Source organism: Ziziphus jujuba, chromosome 12 (assembly GCF_031755915.1).
Source record: "Ziziphus jujuba cultivar Dongzao chromosome 12, ASM3175591v1".
Lineage (NCBI taxonomy): Eukaryota > Viridiplantae > Streptophyta > Magnoliopsida > Rosales > Rhamnaceae > Ziziphus > Ziziphus jujuba.
In genome coordinates this window covers 10,954,693-10,967,131 of record NC_083390.1, presented here as the reverse complement: position 1 = coordinate 10,967,131, position 12,439 = coordinate 10,954,693, and the positions used below count along the sequence as shown (strand labels likewise).

At 35.2% G+C, this 12,439-nt stretch overlaps 2 protein-coding genes across 4 annotated transcripts; one reads left to right on the top strand and one right to left on the bottom strand.

Moving 5' to 3' along the window:
• The first annotated feature begins 891 nt into the window (after positions 1-891).
• LOC107428831 (probable serine/threonine-protein kinase PBL3) lies at positions 892-4,922 on the top strand. Its single transcript, XM_016039423.3, has 6 exons — positions 892-1,259; positions 2,611-2,957; positions 3,042-3,177; positions 3,390-3,526; positions 3,631-3,754; positions 4,235-4,922. The coding sequence occupies exons 1-6, from the start codon at positions 1,196-1,198 to the stop codon at positions 4,687-4,689; spliced, it is 1,263 nt and encodes a 420-aa protein (XP_015894909.1). The 5' UTR covers positions 892-1,195; the 3' UTR covers positions 4,690-4,922.
• A 48-nt stretch (positions 4,923-4,970) lies between these two features.
• Positions 4,971-8,366, bottom strand: LOC107428832 (probable serine/threonine-protein kinase PBL11). Of its 3 annotated transcripts, none has more exons than XM_060813423.1 (8): positions 8,228-8,366; positions 8,058-8,135; positions 7,017-7,103; positions 6,606-6,913; positions 5,943-6,078; positions 5,715-5,851; positions 5,508-5,631; positions 4,971-5,422 (listed from the first exon to the last, which is right to left on the bottom strand). In XM_060813423.1, the coding sequence occupies exons 1-8, from the start codon at positions 8,301-8,303 to the stop codon at positions 4,971-4,973; spliced, it is 1,398 nt and encodes a 465-aa protein (XP_060669406.1). In that variant the 5' UTR covers positions 8,304-8,366. The 3 variants fall into 3 exon arrangements, with proteins under 3 accessions (XP_060669406.1, XP_060669407.1, XP_015894911.4); XM_060813424.1 differs by having other exon boundaries at positions 7,047-7,103; positions 8,228-8,365; XM_016039425.4 differs by lacking the exons at positions 8,058-8,135; positions 8,228-8,366 and having other exon boundaries at positions 7,017-7,168.
• Between the last annotated feature and the right edge of the window lie 4,073 nt (positions 8,367-12,439).

Sequence of the window (12,439 nt, the reverse complement as noted above, 5' to 3'; positions counted from 1 at the left end):
AGAATATTAAGTTTTATTTTTATTTCTTTATAAGTTCATTTTTATATTTATATTTTGTTTATATTAATTTTCTCAATAAAAATAATTGCATATTATTTACTATATCATTGTGGTAACGACTTGGTTAACAAATTATGCATCTCTAACGTTGCTCGAACTAGTAATTGTAGAAAGATAGTATTTCATTTGTTAAGTTTTGGGATTAAACTTATGTGATATATTGTTTTATTGAATTTACTAATCAATTATATCAATTTGGACAGCTATTAACATAATGCTTATGTCAAATATATCTAAAATGATAAAAAATATTAATTACTAAATATTATAAATTAATATTATCCACAAATAATGAATTTAATTACCGATTAACTATTAAAATACTGATACATAAGTTAATATCTAAAAGTATTAATAAATAAATGTTATCCACAAATAGTACTTAGTGGTTGTTCAAAAAAAAAAAAAAAAATAGTACTTAGTGGATTGAATTAGCCACGTAGCTATCCATTGAAAACATAGAATTTGGTAAAATTGTTTTATTTTATTTGCATTACTGAACTTGGTAGGTTGGATGGGAAAGAAAGCAGAGAAAACAAATTATTTGTAATAATTAAGTAAAAGATTTTTGAAGATAATATGCAATTAGAAAAATGGAGGGGGCATTATAGTAATTACATTGATTTGGCAAGGCAACTAGGAAGGGAATTGAAGAGTCCACCAAAAAGCCAAAGCGAGATGGTGCACACGTCATCGGTGATCTACTGCCCACGCGTTTGTCGTGTACAGCCCTGAAGGAAGAGCCCGATATAAGTCTTCCTCTGCATTTTTTCTTCTCCTTCTTCTCTGTTTCCTCAACCTCCATCCTAATCATCTTCTTCTGCTTTTTTTTTTTTTTTTTTTTTTTTTTGCCCTTTTCCGCTTTCATGGAACCCAGTTTCCAATTTCGCTTTCTCAACTAGTTTCTGATTGGTTGTCTCACTTCCTGTTTTTGGAAGTACTATATCACCGAACAACACGTTATGAGCAAACAAAGTTTTTTTACTTCCCGGTTTCATTTTTCTTGACGGTTTTCTGGGTTTTTTTTTTTCAATGACTTGCTGATTGTTTATCAGCACAAGGTTGCAGAAATTTGAAAAAAAAAAAAAAAAGATTGTGTTTTGGATTTTATTTATTTATTTTGAGTATACCCCAGATGGGTAACTGTTTAGATTCGTCTGCCAAAGTGGATACAGCACAGAGCTCCCATGTTACTTCTGGTAACTTTTTTGTATAGATATTTTTGTCTGTAATACATATTTTTGGTTTGAAAAAAAAAAAATTTGTTTTTGTAATTGTTTGTTCTTTTATTAGAAGAAGTTATTGTATGATTTATTTTCATTTTTTATTATTTTATTATTTTTAATTTCGTACTTGAGTTGGTCTTGAGTTTAGATGGGGAGATTCTTTTCTTGGTTCTTAGAGTTGGGTTTCTTATTTTTAGACGATTAAAGAGTCTATGTGGATTTAGAAGATTAAAGTTAATCTTGTTCTGTTTTTGTACCTGATTTTCAAGCCGTCTAATTTCTGGGTTACGGGTAACTTGGATTGAATTTTGTAGCTCATTTGTATTTTCTTCGTTTTATAAACTGTATTCTGGTAGGCTATTCTTCTATTTTAGTTTTTCCCTCTGGTTTTTTTGTTCTTGGTATCGACGCCGGTGTGAATTGATTGTGCTTCTATTTTTATTTTTGTTTTTAATTTTTTTTTGGTCTCTTCCTTTAAATGGAAATTTTCCATTTTTCTAATAAATATCGAACTGAAATTAAAGAGGATTTTTGTCGAGTTCGTATTCCTACATCTGGTCGGTTTCCTAATTTAGTTTCTAATGGTTGTTGAGTGGTTCAAAATTTGTGCATTTCCGTACTCGTTGCAAAGTTGGAACTTACATTTAATTATTTTGCTTTTGACTGACCATTAGAACTGTTTAAATTACGATCTGTAAGTGTTTTCCTATCGGGTACCTGGTAATAGATTCTTTGAATAACCTTTATCTAGATTGATGGGTAGTTGCTAGCCATAGAATTCTGAATTTGCTGATGTTTGTTATGCTCTTCTTTGCTTTTGGCCTATGATATGGTTCACTTTTGGTAAAATGTCTGTGCTTTGCTATTTATTATAATGGGTTATTCAGCCTGTATTTTTAACCTGCTGGAAGCAAAAGTTAGTCTTTAAATGGTTCATGTTGAAAAGAGTAGGGCCTAAGTGAAAAGCTTGGTGATTCTTGATCTTATGTAAAGCAGAGTAGATGTTTAAAGTAATATTTTGGGTTCATAAAGTCATACTTGGGGTTGGTCATTGCAATGAAATTGTGGGATTATATAGATTCTAAATTTTTAGTGGTCTGCAGTTGTCCTCTTGGAAATGTACAGTAAAGTATGAGAATACAACAATGATGTGCGTTTTGTTACAATTGCAAAATAGTAACAAATTATTCAAAATTTATATTATAAATGTCACTTTTTGAGGGTTGCTTTAAGTGTGTTCATTTGACTTTATTTTTCCTAGAAACCGAGTATTTGTTCAGCATATAAGCTATTATGAGTTGATCCCTCTTTTTTTTTCTGTCAGCATCGGCGGTTTCTAAGAATTCCAGCAGAACCAGCAATTCATCAGCTCCTTCGAGCTTGACCATCCCATCCTACAGTGATAGAAGCGGTGTTTCAAGTCTTCCTACACCAAGGACTGAAGGTGAAATATTGTCATCTCCAAATTTGAAAGCCTTCTCATTCAATGAGCTAAAAAATGCCACCAGAAACTTTCGGCCTGACAGTCTTCTTGGCGAAGGAGGATTTGGATATGTTTTCAAAGGATGGATTGATGAGAACACATTTACAGCTGCAAAGCCTGGTTCGGGGATGGTTGTTGCTGTCAAGAGACTTAAACCTGAAGGTTTCCAGGGCCACAAGGAGTGGTTGGTAGGTTTCTTGTTTCCTTCTTCAAGTGTGTTTCTTCACAGTCTTATACTTGCCTTATTCACTGATATCCCTACTCAATTTCAGACAGAAGTAAATTATCTTGGCCAGCTTCATCATCCAAATCTGGTTAAGCTGATAGGGTACTGCTTGGAGGGTGAGAACCGGCTTCTGGTCTATGAATTCATGCCCAAGGGCAGCTTAGAGAACCATCTGTTTAGAAGTAAGTGGTGCAATACGGTAGTTTTAATAGTGTTAACATTATATTGGTGAATTTTAACTTTTTACTCTTTACTCCTCTCTAGTTGTTATAGTTGTTACTGATAATGCCTGATGTAACATCTCAAAAGGACACATTTTGGATCTTTAATAAACCTGATAGTATTCTCTAGGAACTTTCTAGTTTCTAAAATGGATATTATGTTTTGTTATCAGGAGGGCCACAACCGCTTTCGTGGTCTGTAAGGATGAAAGTGGCTATTGGTGCTGCCAGAGGGCTTAGTTTTCTTCATGATGCCAAATCACAAGTCATATATCGTGATTTTAAGGCTTCCAATATTTTATTAGATGCGGTATGTTGAATAGAGGATGCATTTATTTTCCGACAGTAATTGCTGTAAATACTCTTTGTTGAATCTATGCAATTGCTTACATTAGACATGCATTGGGGATGTAGGAATTCAATGCAAAGCTTTCTGATTTTGGTTTGGCGAAGGCAGGCCCTACTGGTGACAGGACTCATGTGTCTACCCAGGTTATGGGAACCCATGGCTATGCCGCGCCTGAATATGTTGCTACAGGTCTGTTTAATGTCTATGTTGAGTACAACTGGAGTCTTACCTTGTTATTTTGGATCTTTAACTCTGTAAGATCTCTATGTTATTGGATGTGCTGTTTTTGGAAGGAACTAGATCTTATGGTAATTGAAGGAATTGTTTTGTTAGTACTACATCTTCATTTGAGCAGAACTTGAATTGATGTGAAGGCCTAGAAAATAACATTTCTTCATAAAACCTGTGTCTAACTATTATTCGCATATTTTCCTACTTCCCTTAGAGCTTAGAAGAGTTGAACATTATCTAATTGCATTCTTGTGTTAGACAAGTATTGGACCCATTTATTTATATGGGGTCATTTATTATAGTAGGCCTAGATAGGAAACATGACCACCTCTTTAGTGCTTGGCTACCTCTACTCTGGTAATACTCTAGTGGATATGCAATAAACTCCGTTTGAATCAGGAGTGAATTTGTACTCAGAGAAGTTTTATTGTTGAACAGGTCGATTGACTGCCAAAAGCGATGTTTATAGTTTCGGGGTTGTCCTACTGGAACTATTGTCTGGAAGACGTGCTGTTGACAAAACGAAAGTCGGTGCTGAGCAAAACCTGGTAGACTGGGCAAAACCATATTTGGGTGACAAAAGAAAGTTATTTCGGATCATGGACACCAAGTTAGAGGGTCAGTACCCACAGAAAGCAGCATATACGGCTGCTAGTCTAGCTTTACAATGCCTAAGCAATGAAGCTAAAGTTAGGCCTAGAATGGCAGATGTATTAGCTACATTGGAACAGCTTGAATCTCCAAAGAGTGCAGCTAGAGTCTCCCACTCAGAGCAGCAGAAAGCTCATGGTCATCTCAGGAAGTCCCCGATGCGACCGCATCGTTCTCCTTTGAATCAAATTCCAAGTGCATCCCCATTGCCATCTCACCGGCAGTCTCCACGTGTGTATTGAGCAGAGACATCCATTTGATCTGTAAATTTTCTTATTTGCTTCCACACAATTGTTTACACATAATGTTGTATGGACTGTGGGCATGCATGTTGCACAATTTTGAAGCTCACTGAAACAGGTTACTTACCACCTGTTTTTCTATGAAGCATGTAGCGCTTCAATCATAGAAATCTGTATGTTTAATCTTGTGTGAAGGTATATATATAACCAGTTACCCATTTCTTCAATTAAAAGCATGTGAATGTTTTTGTGTCATCCATATTAGAATACAACAACCTCTATCAGCAATAAGTTGGATAGGAGGTGTCTCTCCATGCATGGCTTCGGAGCTTCTTAGTAGAGGGAGGAGGACATGAAGAAAACGTAGCAATTGTAGGAGGGGTCTGGTTTCTAGCAATTGGAGGAGAGGTCTGGTTGCAGCTCCCGCGGGCATTTTGCTGTAATTGTTCTAACTTGGTCACAACTTCAGCCATTGTTGGTCTGCTCTGAGGATCTAGATGGAGGCATTGTTGTGTAAGTTCTGCAAACCTGCGAGCCTCTTCCATTGGAAAGTTGTTTCCAAGTGCTTCGTCAACAAGGCTATCAATTCTGAGCTGACTAAATCGCGGTTCAGCCCATTGTACAAGGTTTCCCGTAGTCCCATCTGTGAATTTCTTCACTGCACCATAACCAGATAAAATCTGTAGAAGTACCACTCCAAAGGAATATACATCTACCTTTAGTGTCAAATGCCCTGTAAAATACAACAAACCAAAAAAACGAAACCCCGTCAGGGTCATGGAGCTCCCTTGTGTCCTAAATTCGATTATTTGTTTTACCTGTTCCAATGTATTCTGGAGCAAAGTAACCTCTGGTACCAAGGACCCTTGTGCTAACATGATCAACATCGCCTTTGGGTCCATAAAGCGCTAGACCAAAGTCCGAAAGCTTGGGTTTGAAGTTCTGCATTATCAAACATAATCTGGTTCATTGTCACAAAAAATAAAAGGTACGCCTAAATCATCACATCATCCATAGAAACTCACAGCGTCAAGCAGGATATTCGAGGCTTTGAGATCCCGGTGAATGATAGGCTTTCCACGTGCGTGAATATAAGCTAGTCCTTCGGCTATCCCAAACGCTATATTTATTCTTGTGCGCCAGTTTAGCTTTCTTTCAACCTCTGTTTATGCCAATACGATTTAGCTCTATTCTACCCTAATGATGAATTTGTGCTTGTTTTTTGAGTGCCTGTAAAGCCATAGTACTTTTACCTTTCAAGAGATGGTCCTCCAAACTTCCTCTAGACATGCATTCATACACCAAAATTCTGTGTTCACCGTCGCAGCAATACCCTATTAGTTGCACTATGTTTGGATGGTTTAATTTGCTCAGAAACTTCACTTCATTCTGCGCCATCCTCAATATACAAGTTAGTCATTATCCAGAATCTTGACAAAACAAAAAGAAGGAAAAAGAAAAAAAAAAAAAAAAAAAGGTCACGAATCCGCATTCGTGTGCTTATGTGCGGCTCTATGTGGACGAATGCGAATCCTGTATTTCCAGGATCCTGGATAAGAAAATTTCTTACATTACATACATATATAGTCATTCTCTTATATATTTTGGATCCTGGATAACAAGCGCTCATGGATGTTTATTGTTCAGCTAGCACTAATAGACACGTCTTAGCACATGTATGCGATTTATGGAAATTATAGTCCAGGACTTCAATATGTAAAGCAATTTTTCACCTATGCTGGGAAATTTTTGTCAAAATTTGTTTAGGATTTATCCTGTTATAAGTAATAGAGCTGTGACAGACACCTTATTTTGTCCAGAAATTTTCAGATAAGAGAAAGACTATATATATATATATATACATATACATCTAGATGGAAAGAGAGATGGATCTGTAAAAAAAAAAATTAGCTGACCTCCCATTCTTCTTGGCCTTGTGGATCTTTTTTTCTGAGTATTTTGACAGCAACTGCAAGTCCAGCATTTGGTTTTGAAGCGGTGTAGGTGCAGTTGCAGTAACTGAGAAATCCTTTATAAACATCAGCGGAACCGCCTTGTCCGAGCAAATTCTTGCTATTGAATTTCTGGGTTGCGGCCTTCAAAACACTATAGCAGAAGCAGTAGCTCTTGTAACCATGCAACACTTCTTTCTTACCGTTACTATTCCAGTTTCTTGAAGTTTGTTGGTTACCACGCCTTCTATTTTTTCTTCGTTTTCTGCCAACTAATAATTTTACACACAAATTTTAACTTAGAACAAGACAAAGGAAAACGATCAATAACACTGTCTGACGGTCACAGTTTCAAAATTCTTTTTTTTTAAATACCTATTTGGGTGTTAGAAGAAATTGAAGCACCTGAGTTTCTATCTGCAAGTGGTGATCTGCGTTGACTTTCATGTTTACCATGTTTTTCTGTATCCGGAAATGTGCCAATAACGTTAAACATAATTAAGGAGACAAAACAACACTTATGTGAGTATATACAAAATTACAATTTTGCTATGGTGGGGAAAATGCCCACCGTTCATTGGGCCTCCAACGCTTATCCAAGTACATGTGTAATATCTGCATTTAGGATATGCATTGGGTGTCCACTGAATGGTAGCCGCCTTCCCCTACCATATGAGCTGCACAAATATATATATATATATATACAGTCCGTTTACGGTGCGGACGGTCCTCACACGAACTACAGTATTGGTGATGATTTTTTATAGTATTGGTGACGATTTTCTAAGAAATCATCGTTAATATTATGAAAATCCGTCACTAATACTGCGGTCCTCATGCGGACTTTCCTCACCATAGAATTTCTATATATATATATATATATATATATATTCATCAATTGGTAGTAAGTTATGAAAAAGAAAAAAATTTGGCAAGACAAAAATTATATAAATACCTGGAATCTATTTTATGGGTGGACGTTCACAACTTAAATAATTTGCGAACCAAGTGTTTTTATCCTTAAAAAAAATATTGCTTTTCCTTGACGTGTAAGTTAATTATTTCTTTGTTTTGCATTTTTAATAGACATTTTAAGGAACTTTGATCACATTAGAAGTTTTTTAACACATTTATCCTATATATTCATGCTTGGCAGTTATTATCAACAAAACAGTGTAGAATTGAATCTAAACCTTCAAATTTGTAGCCAAAAGTATTTTTTAGAGAGAAAATTAGCTTTAAAACCCTAAACGTTGCCTCCCATCAGTGTTTGTAAGGCTAAAAAAACACTTGTTTGGACGTCCACACTGGAAAGAGACTCTATATGCTTGTATGTTTGCAATGATCAAAAGCATGAAGAATATAACAAAGTTTATATACATATCTATATATATATATATATATATATATAAATACCTGTGAAAGCAGATGAGATTCTATCATGATGAGATGTTTTACCAATTTTTTTGGTCTGAAATACTATCCCTTCGACTCCTTTACAAAGTCAAAGTGTAAAAAGAAATTAAGTGGTGGAATTTCTGAAAAAACAATGTAAATAGGTAAAAGAAACAGTCTGAAGTGCAAACCATCAGCGTGAGGATGAGGAATGGCAACCGGTTGGTTAGGATCTTCAAGTTGTAATTTCTTCAAACAATTTCCCATTTGGCCAAAACTTTGAAGAAATTTTATGCAGAAAGAGACGCATAAGCCACAGCATTATTGAGATCAAATATAGAGATTGAGGGATATTAAATGTATGGAATGAGTACGAATAAGTCCAGAAGATCCTTGTTAAAGATGATTAGGAGAATTGAGCTAGGTGACAGCCTTGTGTAGAGTTTTGAGAATTTGATTAGGAAATAAGACAATTTTAACGATAATTTTCAAGCGTTTAATTTGGAAGCTATATATATATATTTTAATCTTATCTCTTTAGGGAAGAAGATAAAGATAAAGCTTGTCTGTCTCTTTGTTTTTTTTTGTTTTTGTTATTATTATTATTATTATTATTATTTTTTTAAACTTTCGAAAAACTTAGATTGAAGTGATAATGATTTTATTTCTATGTTCCAAGAAGTTGGGCAATGAGAAAAATTCCGTAGTATGCTTAGGACAGTTGAGTAGCCGCCACTTATATTGTTAAAAAACTATTTAGGATTAGATGTATGGGCTGGTATTTGGTATTTATTCACATGCATTTCAAGCAAGTCTTAGTGTCCATAAAAATAATTGATAAATAAACAAATAAAAAATTCAACCTGGTCTTTGTTGCCGGTGGCTCTAATGGAATTTACCTAAAGAACAAAGTTCAGGATTAATACAAATTTTATTCTTGATAAAAATAAGGATAAAAGGGGGAAAAAAATTTGAAGAGTACCCATTATAATATCACACCTGAATCAAAATAAAAGGGCAGGACTTTTCATGTCACTTTCTATAAGATATTTCATCCTGTTTTTCCATTAAAGTGGATGGACATTGTGTTGGTACATTTTATTTGAGGCTCATGACCGAGCTAAAGCTTGGAAAGAGCTTGATACAACAAGACAACTACAGTGTCTGACTTGCCGTATCTGAGGTGATAGCCTCGGGCAAGGCCGAGAATGCAAATGTAAATCTTGATGCATTTGGGATTTATATATATGTATGTAGCAATTAACTCGTCATTTCTGAGGTAGCAGTCTCAGCCTGGATAACCCTTTTGATCCCCTAGGATAGGAGATTTGTAACATAAAGGACCAGCGCTGGCTTAGGGAAACATTCACTGTCTCAAACTAGCTGAGCTTTATTAGGCTTGGGATGAGTTAGATTGGCACGAAATGAGATTTTTTTTTTTTTTTGGGTCGAATCACGAAATGAGGTAGCTAGATCAACTAAGAATCAACTAATTTAGGTCCCAGGTATGGGGAATCATGTCTATTTCATCAATGATATTTATTAAAGTATTCAAGATATGCTAAATCACTCGTTTAAGAAAACTTTACATATGAATTCAAGAAAATCAACTAATACATATTGTCACAGGATATTTTCCTTAGGGTTTTTTTAAAAAAAAAATGGCCACCTTGATACGAACCTAGGACGACCTGCTCCTAAACCTGTATTATATTAGCCCGGATCTTTAATTAAGTTCAAGTTCTAATGGAATGGACCTCAACCCCTAACCAACCTGTGGTTAGAAACCTTGGTATAATGTAGACGCCACAATAGGGGATGGAAAACCTATTGATAAGTCAAGCTAAAACAACCAATTCTCTAATGGTGTTTTAGGTGTTCTCAAAGAACAAAGAGATAATTAATCTCACAAGTATTTTCTTAATCAAATCAAAGTTGTTTTCTTATTGATAACTAAGCCTTTAAATAGGCTACAAAGCCATGAAATAAAACCCTAGAACATAAAGAAAACCAGCCACCACACATAAAGAAACCTAGTTGGCTGAAACTATACTTCCTTTCCTAATCTAAGTTTGATTAATTAATTCCTTTATATTAAATTAGGAATTAATTAATTTACAATGGAAAGAATAAAATAAAAACCTTGAAAGAATAAAATAAAACCTTCCTAAAGTTATTTTCCCAGAAAATAAATAAATAAAAGCCAAAAAGTAATGGTAGTTTCCTAAAACAAAAAGTAAAAACAAATTAGGAAACTAAAAATGCTAGCCTTTTTGATCAAGTTGACTTTGATCAATCTTTGACCTCTTTGAGCTTCAAATCAGCTTCTAGATGCTTTTTAGGATGCCAAATAAGCTGAATATGAAGTCCCACACGTTGCCCATGCTTGGAAAAATAAGAGAAGGCTAAAACAGTAAAATACAGTAAAGCCAGCAAGCAATACAGCAAATTCGGCCAAATTGTTGATGCTGTCTGTACAAGCCCTTTTTGATTGCATTTGAGGCTGCTTTAACTTGATTCCATGACCTCTTAGGCATATGTATTGAACCCATAAAGCATTGGAACCATTTCATGCTTCCCGGACTCCAAAAATGTACCAAAACCGTCACCCGGGTCCGTATCGGCTTCCACCACTTGGATGCTTCGAATAGGCTTTGTATCTTCAAGTATGGACAAGCTCTGTTGAGATTGATTACCCTCTATATAAATACTCCCAGGTTGCCCTTAAATCTCTTAATTTGAGCTCTTGTGATTGGCCTAGTCTTCATCCGTGTCAAGTCAGCACCCCAGCGGGTTATCGGTGGAGCGGGCTCGGGCGGAATCGCATCATTCCCCTCCTCTTGAAAAGGATTTGTCCTCAAATCAAGATCATCACCTGCAGCAAAAGGAGTTAAATCAGCAACATTAAATGCAGCACTCATGTTATACTCACCTAGTAAATCAAGCTTGTAGGCATTCTTGTTATTGGGCTCCAAAACTTGAAAAGGTCCATCCATAGGCGGCATGAGCTTTGACTTTCTTTGATTAGGAAACCTTTCCTTTTGTAAGTGCAACCAAACCAATTCTCCTGGGTCAAATACTATTACAACAAAATCTAGAAATACATGCTCATTATGGTAAAAATTACACTTTTTAAAGTTAGCAAACAATATTTTCCAAATTTTCAAATTGCCACTAAGTAAAGCTCTCAACAATGCAGATAAAGTTCTATGCAATAAAGACATCTTTAAAATTCATGGTTAGCAATGATTTCTTATTCATAATTACTTTATTAACATCACCAAAGCTAAGATAAAAATTTGTATTTTTCCTTTCTTGTCTTCCTTTTCCTTTCTCACTCAATGCCATCTCACCTTCCTCACTCTCGGCTTTTGCACCAAATTTTTCACTCTTGGTTTTATTAAAATCTTTCCACACAACCTGAGTATTAGAAGACTTACCTTGGATAGCAAGCTTACCTTTTCCCTCTTGATTGGATGGTAGTCCACTTGGAATTTCATTTGGGAAGACATCTCTAAATTCCTTCAAAAGAGAAATCATTGAACTTGGCAATTCAAGTTCTTCAAAGTTAGTTTGATCATTAAAATAATTTTCTTTATAAATCATGACCAGCAAAGGTTTCTTACACTCAATAACCTTATTAATATCCCCTAAACTCAAATAAAAGTTGCTACTTGACCTTTCTTTTCTTTCTTTTTCTTTTTCTCTCTCGGATTGGCGTAAACCTTCGGATTTCCCTTCCTTCTCCAAGCTCTCGGGTTTGCCACTTTTTTTCCCATCTCTTTCGGTTTTTCCTTGATCTTTCCACTCAATATGAGTCTTAGAAACCTTACCTTGATCAGTAACCTCATTCTTACCTCCTTGAAAGGATGGTGAAGCCGTTGGTGCCATACTTGCTTTTTCCTTAAGCTTTTCGGCTTCTCTCCTTTGTTGCATTTGTAATTTGTCTTTGTAAACCTCTTTAGGAGATAATGGTTCCAGCTTGACCTTCTTCCCTTTAAACCTGAAAACAATACTATTTTCTCGACCAAAATGAGTAGCATCTTTATCAAATTGCCATGGCCTACCTAATAGTATATGTCCAGCAATCATGGGTACAATATCACATAAAACTACATCCTCATATCTACCTATATTAAATTTTACTTTGGCTTGTTTATTCACTTTTATTTCACCACCATCATTAAGCCATTGTAATCTATAAGGTTTTGGATGTTTAATAGTTATTAAGCCTAATTTATCAACTACAATGTTACTAATTACATTTGTACAACTTTCACTATCAATAATCATACTACAAATCTTACCTTGAATTTCACATCGGGTGTGGAAGATGTTCTCTCTTTGAATTTTATCCTCATCTTTGTATACAGCAAGTACTCTCCTAGAAAGCAAGTTTAATT